The 27876-nt window shown below is 33.2% G+C and overlaps 1 protein-coding gene across 1 annotated transcript; it reads left to right on the top strand.

Annotated features, from left to right (window-relative positions):
• Positions 1-1699: 1699 nt before the first annotated feature.
• Positions 1700-26049, top strand: LOC131853000 (RING finger and SPRY domain-containing protein 1-like). Its single transcript, XM_059203785.1, has 10 exons — positions 1700-1766; positions 5982-6172; positions 12474-12654; positions 13700-13870; positions 14227-14434; positions 19990-20249; positions 21587-21804; positions 22121-22265; positions 23309-23424; positions 25506-26049. Exons 2-10 carry the CDS (start codon positions 5985-5987, stop codon positions 25591-25593), a joined length of 1575 nt encoding a protein of 524 aa, XP_059059768.1. The 5' UTR covers positions 1700-1766; positions 5982-5984; the 3' UTR covers positions 25594-26049.
• The last annotated feature ends 1827 nt before the right edge of the window (positions 26050-27876 follow it).

Raw genomic sequence — 27876 nt, 5'->3', positions numbered from 1 at the left:
TGTCTACTATGAGCATTCAGGTTATTTATATTTTAAGGTATTTTCATAACAGTAGCCAGCAAGGAAGTAACTATTATGTAATATAGTTACTACTAGGAAGGAAAGGGGATTGTTAGTAATGTGGACTGACGATCTTATTGCTAGTAATGTTCCATGTCAGGTTGACCTCCAGGCGGTTCCCCCTAGATACCAGCTAAATGGCCTGACCTCATCATGAACATCTTATTATCCTCCACTGGTACCCCGCCAGCGTAAATCGTTAGCGCAGGCGGGTGCACAATTCCATTATTATCCACAATATATATAGATATATATATGCTTACTACTTATATTTATATAACTATCCGACTCACTAGTAGTGATATTAACAAAATAAAATTTACTTTTTGTACTAAATCGATTACGTGACCGCATCGATGAACAATTTTTGATAGTGGATGATTTTGGTACGTACACTACAGTCCAAATCAAAATTAGAAGAAGTAAAAATGGAAATTAAAAAATAAATTGATAAGTTTTTAAATATTATGTATATATAGCCTACAGTCGTCCATTTGATAATAGATCGAATTGAATCAATGTATATAATCAGTATAATTTTCATAAATGTCGCTTCAGTGAATGCATAATTACGACCCACAATCTCACAAATTCACTAACTTTGCCTCTTTATAATATTAGTGTTGATTTAAATGCTCCCGCTACATTTCGTGGACGAAGATATAAATAATATTTAACTGTGATTGATAATAAACTGATGTCATTCATCATCATTCAATATTAGAATCCTTAGATAGTGTACTCTGTGCCAGGTTTAAATTTAATTTGATTCTACTTTCGCAGTAGAATCAAATTAAATTTTGTTGAACATCTTTTCCGCTTACATTATAGCTGCTGCTATTATCTAGATTATAAAAAGAAGTTCTATATATAATGTTAAAATGCCGAGGTGGTCTTCTAAACATAGTGGTTATTTGCTAAGTTGTCTATGCTACGTGCATTGATGCCATATTGAAGGTTTTTCCCCACAAATTGGGTTATATTTTGATGTTGTGTCGCGTTACATTGTTGGTAGACAAAAATGTTTGGGTGGGATTCGTAAGGACGAAAAACAAAACTAAAGTTTGGAGGTTATAGTAGTTTTTACCATATTAATGTTAACCCAAAAATCTGAAATTCAAACGCTAGAGAATGAAACAAGTGACCAAATAAAAAATAGAAAACACAATATATTGAGAGGAAAGAGATTGTTATGAGTGGCACTTAGAATATTGCTAGCTAATCTCCACACACCTAATTAGTTTCTTAATACTTGGTAAATTGGCGACAAAAAAAAAATAGAAGTTGTAGGGAATTTATCACTATGGAGTGTAAATACAGTCTTTCTTTATTAATCAATTTTTCAAAAGGTTCGAGCATACTCTGTGAACATTTTGAAGCTAGAATGACATATTATGACGGCCGGATTGACATATTATGACGGCAGGAATGACATATTATGACGGCAGGAATGACATATTATGACGGCCGGAATGACACATTTGATTTTTTTGACTTAAGAACCAACTGACATTCACATTCAAGCTCACGATTTCGTTCTCTAGTTTCATTTCATTCGTTTTCATTTCAAGACTGTTTACAAAAATAAAATTATCTGATTTATTATTCAATGCTTAATTACTTTTCTCTTGTTAATAACGTTTGTGAAGTCACTAAGTCGCCAACAAGTATTTATAGTGGTTAAAAGAAATGAAGAGTAAATTACGGTAAGTGAATAAGTGAAATTAATATTATGATTCACACTCGCACTGCCCAGATGGCATTTTTTTTCTATAAGTGTTATATGATATTTATTTTTATACTTATCTTATTATAAAAGCCTATCAACATCATATATATGTAGATATAAAAATAACTTTTTTAAGTAAATATCTATGTATAGTAATTACTTCCTCCCTAAAATAACGTAGCTCTTGTTTGTTCTTGTTTTAGACTTCCTTTAGACTTCCTTTATTTAAAATGAAAACCATTTAAATCTGAAACTAAATTTGAACATAATAGACAATAGTGTATAAATGATTACATTGTAAATATTGACTATGAATAAATTATTTAATGTTCAGAATGTGTGAAACAAGAACTGTTGGTATGAATGGTAGTTAGGTATTGTAGAAAATTTACTTTCTGTTCTTGTTAAAAACTATCATATCATTTTGTTACAATGTTTTATTTTACGAAATATGTATGTTCATGATGTTTCTATTTAGCATTTTGTTGCTATTAAATTTTCAAATTAATAAATCTGAGAATTCTGATATTCATCATATTTATTTTAGACAAATTATACTAAAATGTCATTTAACATATATATTTATATATATACATGTATAAATATATATATACTCCTATAATAAAATCTCCAGGGCAATGTTGAATCTAAGAAATATATAAAATATGTGTTTAACATTGAGGTCAAGAAGATGTAAGATATTATAAAATAACTCTACATAATTGTGTTTACAACTTTTTAGTTGGTTTTTTGTGTTGACCTTCAGGGTGTCATAGGAAGCTATGATATGTCTTTATTTAATTTGTGTGCCAGCTCAGTGCTGATGTCACTTCCAAGTTTAGGTTTTAGAATCAATATCACCATTAGACAGCGAGGCAAATTACATTATTATTTATGTTATTCTCATATTTTTACATTTTCCAAAAATATGGTTATTATTTGTTGGTTGTATTGTCATAGAATTGAAGATTGTTTTTTACTAATAATACAATATATACATATATATATGTTGTGTGGGACTGTGTGTAGTGCCCTAGAATCTGTGCACCCAATGATGGTAGTAGTAGTTATTAAAGGTTTTTTTTTAATTTCTCATTGGATATGTATATTAATTAACTTGAGCCTGTAATTTGATACAGCAAAAATTGTAATTGTATAATGTGTTTCTTGGAGGGGATGCTAAATTACAACTATGTAAATACATTTGCATTATATTATATATTAATATATTAGTTAATACTTAAATATAATATATATATGTATATATTATATTTCTTTTTCAATTGTAATTATGAGGTTTTATATTTTTATGTTATGTTGATATTTTTAAGGTTACTTCAGTATGTTTAGCCAGTTGGTCATACAAAATCAGAGCTTCTGGCTTTTTTATGAATTATGCATTTAGTAAGATGATCCTATTTCTCTGTTGGTTTATTGTTGTTATTAATTCCTGAAATTGTAGTACTTAGACTGAAGGTCTGTGGTGTATAGTGTACCATATATGTATATAACATGTTATCTATAATAATAAATGTGATCTGTATCCGAACCCTCGAGTAGTGATTTATGCTAGACATTAAATATTGCATAGAGTATTAAATATGGAATTGAATAATATTTATTACATCACACATCACAACACAACAATGATGATGCTCACAGCAGGATATATAAATTAATATATCATATATTTAGAATATATGCATTTCATATGAAATGATGAAGATATAGTTATCTAAATTTAAGGAAAAATAATAGTTTAATGGATAGACAAAATAGACATATAATAAAGAAAGAAGTCGGATGACTACAGAAAAGATAAACAGGACATCAAGATGGAATCAAATGATAAAAGAACTTAAGGCAATATTTAGAGGAAGTAAGAAGTAAGATATTTATAGAACTATTTGTAGATATAGGCAATACACCTGATTTTAGAAAGAGGAAATAATCAATAAATTATAGATATAGTTGGATGAAAATGGTGACTAATATTAAACAGTGAAAGTGAGTCTCAATATAATATAAGGATGAAAGTGTTTCTTACGGTACGGCTATGGATATGAATTGATATTCTAAATACTTTTGAACATTACTACATATTTCTGTACTAAATATTGTATTTATTGTTATGTTATATACTGATAAAGGTTGTCTGTAAACTGTCTTTGAATACTAATTTTGTTAATGTTAGTAGTAGTATACCATATACTGTAATAATAGATTAGTGTGTACATAAAAGTTGAATTGTAGCATTAAATGTTGCTATGTATAGTTTTAACTAATTGAAACTATTTTATTTAGAAAATTTTAATGAGTAATTAGAAAATATTTTGTGTATTAAGTAAATAGTTATATATATGCCAATTAGATAATTATGGATGTGGTAGCATTCCAATATAAGATGAAACCACAATATAATCTTAGTGACAGGAAACGATTCGCAGAAACAAACAACTTGGAAGTTACTTAGATTTGTTGAGTCAGATTTTTTTCTCTCATATATGCATGTTGGGTGTGGTCAATAAAGTTAATATTACAGTATGTATGCAGTTTATTAATTGAGTCGGGGTATCAATTTCTGCTCATTATGTGTTTAGTAATGTTATATGGTACAAATTCCATTCCCAATACAGATGAACTTGATAAGATTTTACTTGATGAATTCCAAGTACTTAATTTTAATGTGATGTTTTACATTTATTTAATTTCATATATAATCCGACATATTTGTGACGGCTAAATTATTTACTGGAATTTTAAAGAAGTTATATTTAGAATGGACTTATAAGTAACTTAAAATATTAATATGAGATGAATATTGATTAACAGCGTAAAGAGGACCTGTTTTGTGCAGAATTATTTTTTCTCAACTTTTATTTAAATCATTTTTTCATATATTCTTTATCAAGTTATTTTGAAAAAATGTGTATTTCAAATATTAACTTTTCCGAAATTAATATTTACTTTTCCGTCAACTTAATGAATCAGAATTTCTATCTCCAATATTATTATTCACGTATTTGTAGACTTATTTTGATTTATTGTGCCAAAACTGGTCACATTATTGTTTAAATTCGAACTTTATTTGACTATTATGAGTATATGACAGACGTATGTACTAAGACTTGCTATAAATAGTTAAAATTATTAAGACATAATTATTTTTTCAACTGTTTCTATGTACAACATGTTATCATTGTTTTATTAACTAAATAAATAATTATTGTTGCTTATTTTTAATATGTTTAAACTTATAATTAATTTTTACTTTAAATAGTTATTAATGTTCTTTAAAGGGAACTTTAACATTGACATTATCTCCCACGACCTACAAAAAAAAATTGAGTAGGAAGTTTAGATAAAATCAATGTCAAATCTCTATTTACGAATATATATTATATCACATTAATGCAGATAATGGGATTTAGTCCAAAATCCAAAAAAGAAAAATAATATAAAAAGGTTTCAGACATTTTTAATGATTTCTTGTTAGTACCAAGGATTTAAAAATAAAAATAAAGTAACAACAGAATTGTGTTTAAAACTAATGTTTTTTCGATATGATCACTGTCTAATTATATATGTATGCTGCTGACTACTCATTCATATTATGCAAACCTTTTTTGTTTTGTTTATTTAACAGAATTGGTATTGTTTTATCTAAACATCTTATATATAAAAATGCTCACAAAATACCGATTTACTATCCATCTTTTAATTTTTATTCCCATGGTTTGAAATAAAAATAACTATATAAATTTAACAATTTCACTTCATTTGATTCTTGTCAAAATCTGATCCAGTTTGATCAGATTTTGCATACTGATCATTAAATGGAAAAAAAAATATACAAACTATGTCTGTATGTATATTTTTTATTATTGCCGGGGAGGGGTCGTGTATATGGTACCAACCATATATATAACGGGTAATCTATTGTAATAACTACAGTCTGTATCCGAACTCGGGAGTAGTCATTCCTCCCAACGTAAGACTGGTCTGTCTAAATTCATTAGATTTAGTGGTTCATTTTAATAAATTACAATCCAAGAAGTTGGCAGATTAAAAAATTAATTATCAATTATATATATATAATAATAATTATTATTATATATATGAACTTTATTAGATATAGTGGTTCTTTTTTGTGGCAGATTAAAAATGTATTAATCAATTATACTATTTAAAGGTAATGGGCCTGTGTTGGTGCAAAGATAAGGCACCACATGAAGGAGGGGCGTACGCACCGCCTGCAGCAACCACTGCGGCGTCCCTGACTTCAGTGGAACCAAGGGTGCAGTTGCCTAAAGTTGTCGACTCACTAATAGTCGACCAGCTCGTCCTCGAGATGCTCACATTGATAGCTTCATTCGTTGACAAGTAAGGCTACATTTATATTCCTACTGATGATCTTTGAGCATTGACATAATAATAAGCCTTTGGGATTGCACTCAACTGTTGGTAATCAAGCGGTGAGGTGAAGTTCATGAATAATTGTTTACATAAGTTTGCTTAATATTTGTTTTGAATTTAGCATCAACTCTAAGGCTTATTATGTAAATGTTTTGAAAGATGTTTTCTAAGATTACACTTAGTATAAATTATATTATATAGTATTTTCGTAAATAATGAACCGATTTTGGAAATAGTTTTTACAATCTTTATGATTATCTCAAGATTACACTTACATTCTCCCTATCTCTTCGAATCTATTTATTTCTACAATTATTAAAAGGTATGTGACAATTTTTGATAGTTATTTCTTAATGATTATCCGACCCGTCTCTATTTTTAAATGTATAGTACTTGTATCTTTTTGGAAATAGTTTTACAGTCTATAGGATTATCCCCAGATCACACTTACATACATTCATCCCATCTATTTGAATCTATTTATTTTTGCAATTATTAAAAATTATGGGAATTTTTTTTTCGTTCCTTCTTGGCGTCTCGGAAGCTAGTCTCTCAATTTACCTCGGTATCCTCTACAAGTACTATATATAGTACTTGTAGAGGATACCTTCATCTTATCCCATTAAATCAATAAGAACCAATGACACGAACCTCGTCGCGGATATAAACTAACATTTACGTAAACACTTCATTGTCCATGATTTACTGAGCACATATTATTTATTATTGATATTAATATCACTAATGACTAGGGCAACAAACTAATATGCCAGTGCAGGATACAGATGACTGAGAATCTGTATCTACTCATCTAACTCTTATATAATTATCTTAAAAAGACACACAATGTGTGGGTATACCTATTAAATTAGACGGTAGGGAAATATATACAAAAATGTTGTTCTTAAGCGGCTAAAACGTCCTACAATTTGATTATATAGTATAAATGGTTTTTTATTTGATTAGATTTGAAAACGAAAGCATATGCTTACTTCGACACAGTTATATGAACTGATAAATATATATATGTACATATATTTATATATATCTTCTATATAAAAATGGATTGAGTCTCGCTAAAACTCGAGAACGGCTGAGTCGATTTGGTCAATTTTTTCGTGGCAGTCCATGGAAGGTTTAAACGGTGATAAAATTTGAAGTAATGTATATAAAAATATAAATTTGATGTAAAATAATACAATCAACAATTTTATTTTCCCATACAAACTGCTGATACCTGTCAAACAGGGTGCGTTCAGAAATTTATTGCGTAACTTTAAAAAACCTTTGACATGTTTATCTTTGAGACGGAACGTAGTTCGCGGGGTTAGCTAGTATATTTATTAACATAGTACCTATATAGCTTGGTTACTAACATAATATGGATGGAATTCCAAATAAAAAAAGCCTCTATATAAAATATGGTATATACTTATCCAGTAAAGATATTGACCTTTGTTCAGCATTCTGATGAAAAATAACAAATTACACTTTTATGCAAATAAAAATTTGTACTTTGCTTCGTGTGAGATTTTTTTTTTTCAATGTTTAAGTACCAATGCTATGAATAAATTTTGTATTCGTACATTTGTTGGTAATATACTAATTGATAATTAAAGTTATTCAATTTTCCTATGTTGGTATGTTTTGAACTGATCTTGTAAAAGGTGTTTTTACTTCAACTCTTTTTACATAGAATGTTTGTTACTACTATTAATTCTATTCTGAGTAGATTTTAGTAATTGTCTTATAATTTATTTATTTACTTAATACAGAAAACATGTGTACTAATTTACTGAAGAAACGATGATATTCACAGAAGTATAAAACTGTGTTGCGAATATCGACGCCCTCCACCTAGTTTATATAATTCCAAAAAAAAAATCCTTCACGAAATTATCTGTGTTTATCTACTTATAGGCTTCAATTTAATATTGTTATTATTAAATTAGTTTAAAACTACTTAAACTATTTTTTGTGTTTGGAATCAAATAGGCTACAACCCAATGAAAACTAATGAATGTATACACCAGTCTAATAATATAAATATCGCGGGCTTCGCAGAATGTCATATTAGACCTATGGTATATAATTATTAAAAAATAAAATACATTTTTCTGCTGGTATCAGCTTGCTTTGCGTTTAATTATACGAGGATACGGCTTTAGTCTGAGGGCACCGATAGGGGTTCGAACCTCGCCTCAGACCTTCGTAATTTCTATCTTCGTTTGAATTGTACGGGGGATCGATCGGAGGGGACATATGAATGTATAGTGCTGTTGATGTATATAGGTGATAGTTACCGTTTACCATAGGGTGTGCCGGTAAGTTGTTTACCATAAAAATATGCTTTCACTAACATTACTTTGAGAGTGTTGTTGTTGATATAAATTTTGCTATACTTCACCGCGTACGTTACCATCCTACGCATTCTACATAAGAATTTTTGCATAGATTGCAACTCGTGGAAACTGGAGCATGCACTTCACGAGCGAACGTTTGGTTTTTGCTGTGCGTCTCTTCTGAGAAGACATTATGATTTACACACGTATAATACATGTAGATCTACTACATACGGAGTTTTATACACGTACATTTTGTGTATTAAACATTTTTGTTTGTGTACATGTCTACATTCCGGTTGCTAATTCATAGAATCATATATACAAATAAATCGTACATGTATAAAAATATTTATACGTTAAGTAGATATTACTTTTTTCAAAAAACACACTTATGGACGATCTCCATACAAACAAATATTTATTTAGCTACTAATGGCCCAGGTAAATAGACACCATGAGTGATGCGCGTTGCCGAGCCTTAAGAAACCTTAATATACCCTTCTTGAAAAACCCCATGCGTTTCTCGTGAGAAAACCTCGGCAGGACGTTTCATATAGCACTGTATTTTATTTCCATTAATTTACCAAAATTATACGGATTCTTATACCATTTACCATGCGTACGAAGTTGTAGGCATAGCTAGTGTATGTTAAAGCAATCGATTATTTTATTAAAGGTTGGCAATACGTGATAATAGGGAACTATTACCAGTCATATCATTTAATGTTCAACGTTTATTTGTTTATTGTCATTTGCCCATATCATTAATATAGGGTGCCTATATGTAGGTACGTAGATAGTAGAAAAATCAATATTAACATATTTAGGACTAGCTGTAGGCACAGCTGGTCCTAAATAAGTATTACACGCGTCAAATTTCAATATAAAATATAGTCTATATGTTGTTCTGATGCATAAGCTATATTATTGTAAAGTTTCATCAAAATCCGTTCAGTAGTTTTTGCGTGAAAGAATAACAAACATCTATATTACAAACTTTCGCATTTATATAACTGTGCTGTGCTGTGCCCGCAGTTTCAGCTGCGAAAAGTACAATATATAAATTTTAATAAAAATTATAGCCTATATATTATTCTGATGCATAAGATATATTATTGTAAAATTTTATCAAAATCCGGTCAGTACGTACTTAACCGTAAAATAAGTACTGGTTGTGCATTGTTTGATCCTAGATGGCGCTGCGTGCATTATCCTGGGTTATTATGTAATTACAAAAAAAGTATTTCTTTTACTTATTTAGTACCGGCTGTGCATAGATTGATCCTAGATAATGCTCTGTGCGTTATTCTGGGTTCTTAAGTACTTACAAAGAAATATAGTATTTCTATTACTTCTTTAGTTCTAGCTGTGCATAGGTTGATCTTAGATAGTGCTGTGTGCATTATCCCGGGTTATTATATAATTACACTTATAATTACAAAAAAATATAGTATCTCTGTTACTTCTTTAGTACTAGCTGTGCGTGCTGTGCGTATTATCGCGGGTTATTATGTAATTAAAAAACAAATGAAGTGTTTCTGTAGTTCTGCAGTACTGCCTGTGCATAGTTTGATCCTAGTTAGTACAGTGTGCATTATCCTGGGTTATTATGTAATTACAAAAAATGTTAGTATTTCTGTTACTTCTTTAGTACTAGCTGTGCGTGCTGTGCGCATTATCGCGGGTTATTATGTAATTAAAAAACAAATGAAGAGTTTCTGTTAGTTCTGCAGTACTGCCTGTGCATAGTTTGATCCTAGATAGCGCTGTGTGCACTATCCTGGGTTATTATGTAATTACAAAAAAAACATTATCTCAGTTACTTCTTTAGTACTGTATGTGCATAGTTTGATCCTAAAGAGCTGTATGCATTGTCCTGGGTTATAATCTTATACATTGATAAGCGAAACAAAACTTTATACTGCTTGTACGAACAAAGTATATAAAATATCCAAAAGTTAAGGATTACACAAAGAATGCGAAAGGGAAGTTTTTTATAATGATTATTACATTATTTTCTTAAACAAAATAAATTGAACAAAGCATAACTACGTTTCAGAATTATATACCATTTTATTAATAATCTTTGACAGCAGTACCCTGATACAATCACAATTTATTATTAATTATGGTCGCAATTTAACCACGGGACGACTGCAAATTATAAAATTGTTATGGGTACTAGGCAACTAATATAAATGCATAAACATTCTTTTTGTAAATACATACATAGAAAACACCCAGATCGATACAAACAATTATACTCATGAATATAAATCTTTGCACCGTGCGAAGAATCGAACCCGCGAGCATCAGAAGTAAAGCAGTGTGTTAAACCGCTACACCACCGAGGCCGTCAAATCTAAAAAAATATAACACACTATTTTAGCTGCTACTACTTTATATGATATTATACAAAGATATATGCGTGCGTTTAATTACAGTATGATTGCCAATGCGTTTCCAGAATATGAATATATTTAAAATATGCGAGTACCTCCTGTATTGTAACAATAGTTTATGTATGCGTTATTATTTCGCAATTTATAGCTTACATGTCCCTGACCTTGTTTATGTACTTGTTATATAATAATGTGTATAATGTTTTAAACCTACTTATTTTTATTGCTTACTGTATTATGATTTTTAATACATATATATCACACATTTCGAATATGTATATTAGAGTTATGATAAATAAAAATATATCCTGGTTTATATTATTTGTTAGATACAAATGTATAATCCTATCCTATATGTATGTATAATTCTCGTGTCACATTGTTAGTTGCCATACTCCTCGGAAACTGCTTGATTGATTTTTATGAGATTTATATGCATATTCAGTAGGTCTGAGAATCAGCTACTATCTATTTTTCATACTCTTAAGTGATAAGGTTTGTCCATCCCTAACTTTTTTATTTTTTTGATAAAATTTAGTTTTTTTTATAATGTGGCATTAGAAAATACACACAACCCAAAATTCTCACCCTCCTATTACCAACCCCTATTTTTTAATAGCGATTTTAATTTATGTGACAAAACAACGTTTGCGTCGTTTGGTCGACTAGTAATATAGATATATTTCATTGAAGAACGTGCGTCATTTGAAATACTACTGAAAATACTATGAATAGAGTACATTTTACTATAAAAAGGACGTTGTCGCTATTTATAGCTTATCTGCAATCACAATAATATAAATATTTACAAATACCTCATAGATAAGGCATGTACCTAATATAAATCGGACCAACAGCCATTTTTGTTACTGAAACTTATAAGAAATCATCTATTATATACATAAAATCTCATTCTAGTATTATTAATCTGTATACATTAACAGATTTAGATGGAATTAGAAAAGACAAAACCTGCGAACCTGCTGGCGATTAAACAAAAACCAAATTCAATTGAGTTTCTTGTTTATTTGTTGAACTGGTAGGGAACAATTTATAATACAAAAAAAATACGTTCATAACTGATTAAAATATCCTACATGAATAAATGTTTTTTTAATTTAAAACAGTTTGTAGAAATTGGATAATATTAGTAATCTATACATATAAATAAGATTAGAGTGTCTGTTTGTAATATTTAAATAACCGTTTATTACTACATGCATATGAATATAAATATGGTATATACACAAAAATAACACTTTTTAAAATTTTTGTTTGTCTGTCGGTCTGTTTGTTCCGGCTAATCTCTGAAATGGCTGAACCGATTTTAACGGGACTTTTTGGCAGGTAGCTGATGTAATAGGGAGTAACTACTACTACTAACTAGGCTACTTTTATTTTAGAAAAAAAAAGTTAAATTCCACGCGGACGAAGTCTCGGGTACAGCTAGTTAGTAATATAGTGCATTTTTTAATTAGAAATATGTTTTATAAGTCATGTTATTTCATTTTGTAATTTCAGTGATGAAGAATCCCCAGTTTCATTGGTGAAGCTTCATGTGATAGCTGATAAAGAAGAGGGCTGGATACAAGTGGTTTCGTCCATGGTGAATGTAATACCTTTGGAAGATCCTTTTGGGCCTTCCGCCATCACTATCTTGTTTGACGACTGTCCGCTGCCGTCCAAAGATTCAGTGATAAGGGTTAGTAAATTATCTATACATCTATACATATATAAATAAAATTGGAGTGTCTGTTTGTAATATTGAAATAACCGTTTTCTACTATATGCATATAAATATAAATACGGTACATACACCAAAGTAACATTTATTACAATTTTTGTCTGTCTGTCTGTTTGTTCCGGCTAATCTCTGAAATGGCTAGTCCGATTTTGACGTTTTTTGGCAGGTAGCTGATATAATAAGGAGTAACTTAGGCTACTTTTATTTTAGAAAAATGCAAATCTAAAGTTAAATTACACGGGAACGAAGTCTCATGTACAGCTAGTATACAATACAATTTTTACTACCGCTTTCACAGTTGGGTTGAAAAGTAATTTAGTCTAAAGTGGTTCTAGAATAACAATTTAGTGACACCGAAACTATCATTCAACACTTGAACCAAATAAATAAAGTCAAATTAAATAATTTATAGATGTAGGACATGCAGCCGCTTATGAACTTCGAATTGTAAGTTAAATATTTTTCCTTCCCTCCAGTTCAGAATACAGATTCAGTTGAGAACTGGCAAGAAACTCAATTGATTTTTTTTATGTCAGTTTATTTACATTCTCTACTCTAGTTGGTGTCTATATCTAACATTAAGTGAGAATCCCGTGCACAAACTACTATTCCCAAGCATGTTTCATTCAAGTAATCGTTTAGTGTGTAATATGCATTACTCAATAAATATGATTTAACAGATGTTTTGAATTTATTTAAAGGTAATTCCAGTATATCTTTCGGTATCTTATTGTGAATTTGTATCAAAATTTACAATAATATACCGAAGGATCATCACAGGATCACATTTCCTATAGAAGACTCAATATTTTCTAATCCACGCGTAACAGAAAATAAGATTGTTCGCAATTGCTCTTACTGCAACATTTGAAGAGAGGCTGACAATAGCGAGATTATTTCACCAGAACATCGGTTCATATATTTATTGTATTACTGACCGTCAAAGTATTATTATAAAGATAGTTGTAATGGATATTGCTATTGAATAATGTAATGATTGCAGGTGACGCAGTTATTCGGCCTGTGTTCTGAGCGCGCCAACACTGGTGACCTGAACATCCGCGTGGAGAGGAACATCTGCGTGGTGCTCGGCTGCATAGCTGAGAAGCTCGCTGGACCTAACAGCGTCGCTGTGCTCACTGAGAACACACTCGACTATCTACTCACATTCCTGGTTTGTTTTTTACTTTCATTGTCGTCTACACAACGATGGTACGAAAGGGAGTAAATAACGAGATAATTGCGAACGGTGATGATGGAAGAGAAAAACATATTACGCCGACCACAAATATGTAAATGGGATAAGAAAGAAGCAGATGATGATGAGGTCGTCGTACACAATCAAATATGGCTTGGGTGGTCTAGCTGTTTAACACGCTGTTCTACTACATCCAATGGTCGCGGGTTCGACTCCTCGCATGGTGCAAATTTATTATAATATGAAATAAATAAATAATAGTGATAATTTTAGCTCTACAATTATGATCAAAGTTAACCTAATAATAATGTTATGACACATTTCTTTGACAGATAAGCAAACGTGATGCGTGTATTGTTCTGTTCGCGCTGATTGCTCTAGAGAAATTCGCACATACGACTGAAAATAAATTGACTATAAAAAATAGACTGGACCGTGAACCGGAGAACCCCTTACTGGTGCTGGAGAGGCTATCAGATAACGATGACCATATGTGGAGACAGGTTGGCTTCTGTGCGAAGTGGGCCTTAGATAATTTATGTAAGTTTTTTTCGAACTACTCAAATGCTGTTGGCCGCAGCTGGCCTTTACAGCTTCATCGGATGATATGAGGCGAGTGCAGATGGCACTCCAAACCCGCGGAAGGACTTATGGAGCGGCTGAAGGCCAACTCCCGCCTGATGGATACGACTTTAGTCTGAGGGCCCCGCTAGGGGTTCGAACCTCGGCTCAGGCCGTCGTAATACCGATCCCCGTTTGAATTGGACGGGGGATCGATCGGAGGGGGTATGTAATTATGAAGTGTATGTATGCGTTAGGAGAGGACAAGATCAAATGTTCTGATCTATGTCTACCCAAAAACTACCGTTTAATGTAATAGTTATTCCGAATAGAATCTATACTAATATTATAAACTGAACCGAATAAATATGTATGAAGTGTTTTTGATAACCACGCGAATGAAGTAACGGGCACAGCCAGTAGAATCTGAAATAATTTATTTAAAAGCACTTTTGAATCATCACTTTTTTTAATACCGCTCATTCGGAAAGCTGTCTCATCCCAAAGAGCGAGATGTTTTAATGTGAAAATACTCACTTCACTCTCTCAATAGTGTAAAATATGTACTGATATCAGTTATTTGAGGAGCACAATAAAATACGTCCGTTCACTATATAACATTTAATTCGAGAGAGCGCAACCTACCCTACAACAATTGTATTTGTGATTCACTTAACTACCTACATATATTACACCTCCACCCTTATATACTAGTACAATTATATTTTACAAATAAAACATTTTTTTTTTTTACATTAGTCGAAGTCGAACCCATATCTATGTACAGACTTCCTACATCGTTTGAGACGGCTCACCGGTGTTTCTATGGGGTTATCAATATCCGATTTTGTAGAAACTCCAGGGGATAATGCCAAATTTGAAGTTACGTGAACCTCACCTCCACCTGAAATTTCTACATCTGCTCCTAACTGTGTAATAGCTTGCATATCCATGGACTCAGTTACGGAATCATCAACACCCGTGTTCGTATGTTGCGATGAAACTACTATATGTGTAGTTGAAGGCACACCATAACAGCTACTACGTCTTTTTTTGATCTGATCTGCATGTCTTTTAATGGATGGACCCCCTTCCCTACTTACAATATAATTTCTAGAACCTACTTTATTGTTGATTATACCTTCTATCCACTTTTTTCCTGTATAGTCTCGCGCCCATACGGTGTCCCCTACATTAATAGTTTTTGGTGTACCGCCTGCGTTATGTACTTGTCTTTGTTGCGATTCCTGTATTTCTACCTGCCTATCTTCTCGTAGTAAATCCAGCCTACACCTTAACTTTCTACGCTGTAATAGCATCGCAGGCGGTACTCCAGTGGTACTGTGTTCTACATTTCTATACATTAACAGATAAGTTTGTAATGATGCATCTAAATCACTACCATCTCTTAATGATTTCTTAATCGCGCGTTTGCACAGTTTGACCGCGTTCTCCGAGGGGTGATACACAGGGGTAAACGTCGTTTTAATACCATTGTTTGCCATAAATTCAGCATACTCTCGACTACTGAATGGTGGTCCATTATCAGAAACAACTTCCTTGGGAAGCCCAAACCGTGCAAAAGTCTCACGGAGTACTTTTATAACCGCTGTTCCCGTGCTTCTCGCCATTAGGAATATTTCTAGCCATTTACTTGTAGCATCTATAATTACTAAAAACCTTTTACCTTGAAATGGTCCTAGGAAATCAATGTGCAAACGCGACCACGGCTCTTTAATATAGGGCCACGGTTGCGGTGGTACATGCGGTGGTGCAGTGCCCTCTACCGCACACGTGATGCACTGCTTACATGTGTTCTCGATGTCTAAATCTATACCTGGCCACCAAATAATACCGCGTGCTATACTCTTCATTTTAACAATTCCTAAATGTCCAACATGTAGTTCTTTCAGTAACTCCGCTCTCAATGCATTAGGTATCACCAACCGATAGCCCCAGATTATACAACCCCTATCGAGATACAACTCATTTCTGCGAATAAAAAAAAGGCTTTAGGGTTTCATCTTTACAATCGTTCGGCCACCCTGATTGTAAAAAATATACTATTTTCATTATTATATCATCCTTCATAATACTATTTTGTACTACTTTCCTTGTTATTGGTAAAAAATTTTGAATAAAATTTAAATAAGTTATTTCTTTGCCCTTTAATTTTTCTTTTCCTATCGGTAACCGAGATAATGCTGCATTGTTCTGGCTTCGTACGTATTCTATGGCATAGTCATATCCCGCTAAAATTACAGCCCAGCGCTGCAACCTGCTAGCTGCCATTATCGGTATACCGGTTTTATCTCCAAAAATTGATACAAGCGGTTTATGATCTGTTCGGAGCGTAAATCTCCGGCCATACAGATATTGATGAAACTTACGCACCCCGTAAATTATAGCCAGGGCTTCTCTATCAATCTGAGAATAGGATCTCTCGGCTGCATTGAGAACTCGGGATGCGTACGCTATTGGCCTCTCCTGTCCTCCAGTCATAATATGTGAAATAACGGCTCCTATTCCCGTACTGCTGGTGTCCGTCGTCAGCACTATAGGCAGCTCCGACGAATAATGGGCTAATACTACACTAGAAATTAACATACATTTTATTTTATTAAATGCATTCATACATTGCACGTTCCACTCATACTTAACTTCTTTTTTTAATAAGTGATATAGTGGGCTCAATACTGTACTTAGATTAGGCACAAATTTAGCATAATACATTACAAGTCCCAAAAAGGAACGTAACTCCGTAATATTGTTTGGTATAGGGGCTTTTTTTTATTGCTTCGATCTTCTCAGGATAGGTATGAACCCCTTTTTTACTTATAACGAACCCTAGATACGTTACCGAGTCTGCAAAAAATGTACATTTCTCTTTTTTTATCTTTAACCCATATTTTTGTAACCTTTCAAAAACTTTATGTAATGTCTGTATGTGTGACTCGTCATCCCTGCCTGTAATAATTAAGTCGTCTAAAAACACCCCTACTGTCGGTATATCTGCAAAAAGTTGCTCCAGTTTTCTTTGAAAAATTCCAGGACTCGACGCTAACCCGTAGATCAGTCTATTGTACATAAATAATCCCTTATGTGTATTAATTACCGTGTATTTTTTTGATTCGTCTAGCTCAAACTGTGCGTACGCTTGCCATAAATCTAATTTTGTAAATTTATTCCCGCCATGCAATTTTGTAAGTAAGTATTCTACCTTCGGAAGGGGATAGTGGTCCACCTCGAGACATTTATTGAGAGTGATCTTAAAATCTGCGCATACCCGTATGGTGCCGTCCTTCTTCATTACCGGTACGATGGGCGTGGCCCAGTCGGAGGTAGTGACCGGCTTGATGATTCCGTCTCTCAGCATCTGGTCGAGCGCGCGGCCCACGGGCTCGCGCAGCGCGTACGCGAGCGGCCGCGCCCGCATGAATACCGGCCGCGCGTCCGGACGCAGCCGGAACCCTACCGTGCCTCCGGTGAACCGTCCCAACTTGTCCTCGAACACCTCACAGTATCTGGAACTGAATTCCCTAATATTAAAGGTATCCGTCGAAGTCCCTATTCTGTAACATGACAATGCCGACAATGATTTATCTATTTCTAATTCTTCTAACCAATTTCTACCCAATAGGCAAGTTTTCCCCTTATCTATTATGTATAAATCTAATTTTTTGCATAACTCGTTGTATTTTACTACCGGTGTAATTTTGCCCAATGGGGATACAGTTTCCCCTGTATAGTACCTTAACACTAAATTACAAGGTTTTAACTTACAAGGTTTGAAATAATTATTGTAACAATCCACATTTATACATGATATAGCACTCCCAGTATCTATTTCCATTTTTAACCATACACCTTCAATATTTATATTGACGGTCTATGGTCCAAAGCATTTCAAATTTGTGTGTAATGAATAATTATTTACCTCGTCACTATTATCACTGTCCGATTTGTCCAAATACCGCACCTGTTCTTCTTGTAAATTGTACAGCGATTTATGACTCTGTATTCTTGGGTACATCTTCTTTAAGTGTCCACTTCGATTACACACTCTACAAACATAGGCCTTAAATTTACATGAAACAGACTCATGTTCCCCCCACATACGTTACATCTATTTTTCCCGCTGTAATTCTGGTTTCTGTTCGATCTGGTGTGTGTATATTGTCTCCTGTCCGCTCCGCTCGTGCCCCCGTCCGCTCCGCTCGTGCCGCTTGGACCGTGTTCGTATTGCTGCGTAGCTCGCCGGCGATAATGGTCGGCGGCCGACCGGCCGCGTGCTCTGCCCCCGCCGCCCGCCGCGTGTCCGATGTGATGCAGCTCGGCCGCCGCTGAGCGCGCCGCCCCTTGCCTACTGTCACCTGGTCTGCTCCTGGTACAGTCTTCTATCAAGGCCGCGTTCGTCTCGGCTGCCTCCATCGACACAGCAATCTTATATGCTCGCTCGAACGGGATCGTGTCATACTCAGTAAATAACCTCTGCCTGATATCATCATTGATTAATCCGCACACGAATTGATCTCTTAGATTTCTCTTAAACTATCCGCCGAAAATCCGCATTGTTTGCTAATTTTTTTTAATTCCGCCACAAAATTAGATATGGTTTCTTCTGACTTTTGTATACGCTGCCTAAATTTAAATCTTTCCGCTAACATACTGGGTTTAGGATTCAAGTGTCCCTTCATGAGTGTCACTAAGTCAGCATAACTTTTATTTGCGGGTTTCGTCGGCGTACACAGATTAACCATAAAGTCATACGCATCACTTCCGATAACTGTTATTAAGGTAGCCACTTGTAGTTCCGTTTTCACAGCGTTCGCCACAAAATACTGTTCTAGCCGGTCGACATACGTTTCCCAGTTGTCTTTGTCAAGGTCGAAAGGTCCGATTTTGCCCACAGACATTTTATACTTTTACTATAAATCACTATTACGACCTTTAAGTACACGCTCATAAGCACTTTATTCCTCGTCGCCACTGTAAAATATGTACTGATATCAGTTATTTGAGGAGCACAATAAAATACGTCCGTTCACTATATAACATTTAATTCGAGAGAGCGCAACCTACCCTACAACAATTGTATTTGTGATTCACTTAACTACCTACATATATTGCAAATAGTAATATATTTAAATAAATAAAGTATAAATTTAACACAACAGTTAATAACTGCGGTGACAGATAGGATTCATACGTAGCGATTGCATTGTCACAAATAGGTACCTACTATAAATTATAACAAAATATACGGACAACAGCCTCGGTGGTATAGAACCGATTTTCTTCCGATAGTCGCGGGTTCGATTCGTCGCATGGTACAAACATATTCATGATGCTGTTTGTTATTTATATTATGAATATATTTACAAACAAAGTATAAGTATTTATATCAGTAGTCTAGTACTCATAACACAAGCTCTACTACTAGTTGGTTAACTAGATGGCACTGTGTTTATTGTCCATAGTTATTTATTTTATGCTAATATACTTATAAGTACATTATTTATTTATAATTACAGTTATAGTAGAGGACAGAAAATTATCCTACGAATTAGTGGACATGTCCGGCATAAATGTGATACTAAATTCTCACGACGTGAGCGAGTACCTCAAGATCTCGTGCAACGGTCTGGAGGCGAGGTGCGATTCGAACTCTTTTGAAAGTGTTCGCTGCACGTTCCAAGTGGACGACGGCTGCTGGTACTACGAGTCGCTGATAGTCACGCCCGGGGTCATGCAGATTGGATGGGCAACCAAGAATAGCCATTTTTTGAATCATGTAAGTCTATATAAACTGCCGATTTTGATGTTCCACGACCTCGGTGATCTAACGATTTACGTTAGACAACCGCTTTACGTTCAATGATGGCAGGTTCGATTCCTCGTACGACACAAATAGATAGGTTTTTATAGATAGAAATGGAGTAGAAACTAATTTTATAGTATTAATAACAAAAGAGGAACACACCTCTTATGTTATTAATACTATAAAATTATATAATAATTATATACATACAAACTTATGAATACTTATGACACATACATATGTGTCATAAGTATTCATAAGTTTGTATGTCAGGTATCAAAAATAATAATAATTTATTAAGTTAAATTATATGTTGAAATAAATATTATTATTGTTTCATGTATGTATACATATAAGTAACATTTGATTAATATTATATACTTATAAATCAAAGAAACTTTAGTCGTATCTAATTGCGGCTGGAGTAGTTAATTTTATATATAAAATTCTCGTGTCACAGTTTTTGTTCCCATATTTCTCTCCCATGATTCTCATGAAATTTTGTGAGCGTATTGAGTAGGTCTGAGAATCGGCCAACATCTATTTTTCATTTCCCTAAGTGTTAGGGGTAGTCCACCTCTAAATTTTTTTTTAGAATAGAATAGAATAGAAAATCATTTATTCAAATAAACTTAATTTAAGCACTTTTGAATAGTCATAACAATTTGTTTTTTATCTACCACTCGTTCGGAAAGCTGTCTCATCACAAGAAGAACGAGCAAGAAACTTGTGTGTTGCTCTTTTAAATAATCCTTGTAAGTTTACATTTACAAGTCGAAACGTGTGAATACAAACTACCAACAAGCACTAATTTTTTGGGTCAAATATAATCATGCAATAAGATTAAATCAGTCGTAGTGATAAGAGCAGACCAGTCCCTACAAGCAGCACTCGTTCACGAGTATGACGGATGAGCCAGCCATCACTGCGCTCGACCATATTTTAGGGAGCCCATTGACCCGGCCCACCACGCCGCCACATGTCTGGACATTTTAGTGAGCATGACTACTCATTCCACACGACCACGTCACAGCTACAAAAATTACTATATGGTAGTTACAGTATTCGCACTTTACATAAGGATGCATGCGGCAATCAATACAAAAGCCGCTACGCTATCATATATCAAGAAAGCAGTATGAAAATTAAAATTATAACGTTGTCCGCAAATAAACTTATTCTTGCTATATATTGCTATCATCTATAAATTCATCTGGAAATAGTATAAATATAAAAACATAATTACGTCCATTTTGTATCTGTCTTGTGCACAATAAATTTACTATTAATTATTTTTGTTTACAATACAGGAAGGATTCGGCATCGGCGATGACCTATATTCATTATCATACGACGGGTGCCGTAAACTGGTGTGGTACAGGGCACGACCGTCCGCAGTAACAGAGGTGCCCGCGTGGAGGCCCGGCGACATCCTGGGCTGTCTAATAGACATTAACACCAAAGAAGTCATATTCTACATCAATGGGCTACGCATCCAATCTTGTAAGGAAATATTCGAAACAACCAGGTAATTAATTCTTAACATTTGTATGTCTCTATCTCTATCTATCTTCGACGATGGTCGCGGATTTGATTCCACGCACGGCACAAACATTTCATTAGTATGATTATTTGTATCGATCGAGGTATTTTCTATGTATATTATGCATTTAAAAAAAACAAAATTATCTAAGTATTTATGTCAGTCATCTAGTACTCATAACACAAGCTCTGCTTACCGATGGTGCTGTTTGAATGGTCCACAGTTATTATTTATTATTAATATGTCATACTAATATCCTCATCATAACTTATACGTTAACATCTTTTATTTTATACATCAGATTGGGTTTCTTCGCAGCGGCTAGCTTCATGGCATTTCAACAATGTAGATTTAACTTTGGTCACGAGCCGTTCAAGTATCCACCCACAGACAGACCATTCTCATCTTTCAACGCCCATGGATATCTCACTGATGAGCAAAAGAAGGTAAGAATTCATTTCCTAAGGGGTAACAATGCAGTAGACCCATGGTGAGCAAACTTTTTAATCGACGGGACAATTTAAATATTAAAAGTTTTTGGCGGGCTGCACATAAAGTACCTTTAAATAGTAATACCTTTTAATAATCTACAAAACTTTATTCATAATAAACATTATAATTAACAAATTTTTAAATTTCAGAAAGTATAGATTTTTGTTCAATTGAACAAAGTTCAATGCAAACGTTCGTATTACATGTTTGAACAAGTCTGGTCCCAAGAAATGTTACAGTTTAATGTATACCATACCATAGTTTTATGATTAACTTTATAACAATATATTGATTGAATGAATGTTGAATGAATGTTTGGCGGGCCTCAAAAATATGTTTTACGGGCCGCAAGTAGCTCGCTGGCCACTTGTTGCTCATCCCCATTGTAGTCATTAGAGTATATAACGTTTTTTATATCACAGACATGTACCCCTTCCGATGGAGCCCCAGTCCATTGGACTGGGGATCCATCGGAAGGGATCAAAATTACGACGGCCTGAGTCGAGGTTCGAACCCCTAGCGGTGCCCTCAGACTAAAGTCGTTTCAATCAGGCGGGAGTTCGCCTTCAGCCGCTCCATAAGGACTTCTTTTGGTTTGGTGTGCCATCTGCATTCGCCCCCTATCGTCCAGTGAAGCTGTAAAGGCCAGCTGCGGCAGACGGCATTAGAGTCGTCCGAAAAACATATATGGATGAATGAATGAAACTCTATTGTTCCTCTCACAAGAAGACAATAACAATTGCATAAATTAATATGTATACCAAATATAAAAAACAACGTAATTACAATATTGAGGTAACAAAGGGCTGACTTATTGCTAAATAGCGGTTTCGCCATGGTATATGTCTACAGCACATCCATGACTCGGTGGTCTAGCTACTTAGCAGCCCTTACTTCCGAAGAACGCGGGTTCGAATTATCGCTCACTATTATATACATTTGTGTTCATTAGTATGATTGTTTGTAAATATGTATTTACTAAATAATATTTGCACAGGTCGTGCCAAGGCGGATATATTTAGAACAGCTGAGGTGTTCCAGCGTGAAGGAAGACTCGTGCACGCTCTGTTTTGACGACACCGCCTGCTGTGTTCTTATTCCATGTGGTCACAGGTAATTATTTATTCGTCTTCTTAAATTTATTTATATAAAAAAAACAGAACTGAAAGAGAAATTAAAATCGTAGTTACAGTAAACTACGATTTTGGTTTTTCTTTCAGTTTTATGTACGTCTACTGTTTGTCAGATATTTATAAATTGTGTAAAAATAAACTTAACATCATACATAGTTGTCTATGTTTGATAGTTGATTCCTAATAGCGATAGGAATTTTCATTTAATGTTAGTCATAGACACCTATATAAGTAAACATTTTTTAAATAACAATAATAAGAAATTTAATTGTGTTTCTTGCCTGTTCTTCTTAATTGAATCTATAATCTGAACTGGATGGTAGGGAATAACTATTAATATAATAATTTGACGTTCATAAGTGGCTAAAATGTCTGGCATTCATAATTTATTTTTAAATTTGATATTATATATGGTTAATTAATAAATGAATAGCATTATTGATCTCAGTATTCATTATTTTTCTATCACAGCAAAGTCAAATCGCTTAAATTCTTGAGTAAATTGACTACCAAATACACTTTTTATGTTATATTATTCATTTTTAATTTTATGACTAAGATTTTGAAATTTATGACTAATTTAGTTTGCAACTGGACAGACTTGAATTAGATTACATCAAACATCCATACTTCAGTCGAAGTCTCGTTGTTTTTTATTTTTTAAATCAATGCAACGGCTTATTTACACATATGTTGTTTGTGTTGATACTGATATTTAAATGAATAAAATGTATACAAAATGTAACATAAAACAAATATGTCTTTATCAATATGGGTAGTAATTAATTGCAAATAAACCCACGACACTTGCATAATGTTATCTTTCATGTTGTTATATAAAATTATCACTACCCTATAGCAACACGCTGCATATAGCGCAGTTCAAGCATGTTCAAGTCTATATATAGGATACGATATTAAAGAATACATTTTTTATCTTAATTATTGGTCAAGAATAGCACAACTGTTGAGATATTGTTAGGTAGTTGTAGTATAGTAGTTGATAATGATAGGTTTCCCCATCAGCAAGTAACAGTTTCGTAACAGAAATAATTAACATAATATAAAATCTTCTTATATATAAAATTCTCGTGTCACAATGTTAGTTACCATATTCCTCCCAAATGACTTGATTGATTTTTATGAAATTTTATATGCATATTCAGTAGGTCTGAGAATCGGCTACTATATATTTTTATACCTCTATGTGGTAAGGAATATCCACCCCTAATAATAATTTTTCTATTTTTTCGCCATATTTTATTTTCATTTTATTATTATTTAGGATTGAAAAATACATACAATCCTAAATTTTCACCATTCTAGCATGAACCCTAATTTTTTAATAGCGATTTTAATTTATATGGCAAAACAACGTTTGCCGGGACAGCTAGTAATATCTAATATTCGTGGACAATTCACACAACATCATCCAGTCCCGCGGTAAACAGAGCTTGCGTTATGGGTACTAGGCAACTGATATAAAGACATAGATATTTTTTGTAAATACATACGTAATATATGTACATAGAAAATACCCAGACCGTCGTGCGAGGAATTGAACCCACGACCATCGGAAGTGAGTGGGTGTGCTAAACCACTAGACCACCACTATGCTATGCAAGCAAGCTCGACATATAGCATAGCATAGTCATCGTCATCAGTCATATTGGTGTATATCCTGTAATAATTAATTTTCAAATTGCGCATATACGTACATATATGTTATATAAGTACAATGACAAAAACACGATAATTTCGCTAAACTTTAACCTACTGTTGCATATATTTTGTAATGTTGAATTGTTATGTTACATTTGTTATAGTTTCATAGTATGACCTGAGTTTGCATGTATTAGTAATTCGCTACTAACTCTTGTAATATCCTAAATAAGAAAACGGCTAGCTTTTATGAAAATGTAGGAAGAAACCACAACCATTTTCCTGTCTGAACACATGCCAATCATATTCTAGTAATATAATGGTATATTCTATATATTACATATAGATATAACATTTAAAGCAACGATGTTATTTTTAATAATAAATTGTATATTACAGGGGATTCTGCTCGCTGTGCACCTCGCAACTGAAGGAGTGTCCAATGTGCCGGGCGGCCATAGTAAATATTAGGATAGAGGACACATGACAAGACAAGTCTCGCTCCCAGAGTTTGCCCGGCAGCCGGGAGCGAAGCGAGTCGCCCAGCCCCAACATCACCCTGGATGAATCCCCCACCCCCTCTAGAGTCAGCACTCCGTCACCGATGCAGATACAATGCGATGCCGATGAGGAACTGGAATTAGATGATCAAGTGTCCGATCTACGACCCCGAGACTTCCTAACATGTGTCAGGTATCAGTTGGGATAGCGATACGTGATACGGCTGACTCGTTTCTCAGAGACTGACGCGATATAATTATTAATATTGTTAAACAGGTTTTAACACGAATAATTTTATAGCTAACTAGCTGTGGCTACGGTTTCACGCGTGAAGTTTATTGCCTATATGTTATTCTGAAGATATATAAGCTATATTACTGTAAAGTTTCATCAAAATACGTTAAGTAATTTTTACGTGAAAGAGTAACAAACATCCATCCATACTCACGCATTTTCATTTTCACGCGTTTATAATATTAATAAGATGAAGGTATTTACCTATTTACCTCTGTCGATGTTTCGACTAGGTTGCACATTTATTTTAGAATAAAAATTATCCATATTTCGTCGACAATTAATATTATTTGTTATTGAATACCTTTATTTGCCATATAATTATTCGTGTTAAAAACATATTTTGAACTATATTAATAATGTGTACTAAAAAGTTTAAAAACTATATAATTAGTAGTTACCGTAGAAGCTAGCATTTACGGGGTGACATTTGTCCGAGTGGCAAATATTCTTTATCCTATTACCACGCACTTTAAGATACGGTTGTAATATTACATTATATCCCAAGAGAAAAGTAAAGCCTATTACTCACTAAACGATTACTAAAATGACAAACGTGCATGGCAATAGTTGTTCATGCAAGGGATTTTCATTTAATATTACATATAGACACTTACATACTTAAATAAACTAGATTTTAAAAAAGAAAATCAATAGAGTTTCTAGCCAGTTCTTCTTAATTGAATACAGAACTGGACGGAAGGAAAAAAAAATATTATACAAAAAAATTACGTTCATAACGTCTGAAATGTCCTATATGAATAAATTATTTTTGATTCCATTAATTGAGAACAAGATATATCATAGTGAGAATATACGACAATATTTTAACGAATTACACTAAATTTAGCACACATTGTAAGATAATTAAGAAACGAAGGAGAATTTAAAAAGTCTCCGAGAGAATTTTCTAGTTTAGTTACTAACTGTAACTAAACTAGATAATTTCTCTCCGATAAGACAATATTAGACGGCCTCGGTGGTCTAGCGGTCTAACACATCGCTTTACTTCCGATAGTCGCGGGTTCTAAATATTTGCACGGTGGAAACGTTTGTATTCATGAGTGTGATTGTTTCTATAGATCTGGGTGTCTTCTATGCCTTATGTATCTATTTACAAAAATAAAATTTATATCAGTTGTCTAGTAAGTCAATTGCAATCAAGTCAAGTCAATTGTCCCATAACACTAGATCTGCTTACCGTTGGACTAGATGGCGCTGTGTTAATTGTCCTAGCTGTGCCCGCGGTTTTACCTGCGTGAAATTTATAGCTTATTTGATATTCTTATGTATAAATGTAAAGTTTCATGAAAATCCGTTAAAAAGAATAACAAACATCCACTCATAATCACAAACTCTCGCGTTTATAATATTAATAAGATATTATGATTAATCGTTTGTTTTTTTCATAATTTCATCGTAATTTCATCGTATTTCATCATAATTTCATCTGTGATTTGGTGTGGGAGACAAATAGTTGTCACGAAGACAAATATCACCCGTATATGTGGCCTCGTGCTGGCTTGGCTTTGTTGCTTAGTATTATATTACAGTGCATGGTTGCTGCCGTAACGAGAATCCGAACCAATTGTTTTACTAGATTATGTAATTGTCATAGCATTTTATTTTCATGCGAGTAATATATAACATGTTATAATAAGTAATAATATTCTATTCTTGTATAAAGGAAAAAAATATTTATCAAAATATGCTCAATTTATGTTGTAACATATACAGTATATAATATGAATCTAATATTATTTAATAAACGCGTCAAATTATTATTTTATCCGTATACTTTTTACTGTTTTCTTTATTCTATTATATATTTCATAAATTTCAACTTTATACAATAACTACATATTATTTCAGTTTTACTATATTTACTATTGACAGAATTTTGTCAAGTTGGGGAATAATAGATTAATGCAGTAACCTTAAATATGATTACAGTATGGGTTTTGTCTCAACTACA

This window comes from Achroia grisella, unplaced genomic scaffold (assembly GCF_030625045.1).
Source record: "Achroia grisella isolate CSIRO2021 unplaced genomic scaffold, CSIRO_AGI_Agris_v1 utg874, whole genome shotgun sequence".
NCBI classification, from domain to species: domain Eukaryota; kingdom Metazoa; phylum Arthropoda; class Insecta; order Lepidoptera; family Pyralidae; genus Achroia; species Achroia grisella.
Note: the sequence above shows the minus strand (reverse complement) of the source record. Positions and strands in the feature narration are given on the sequence as shown.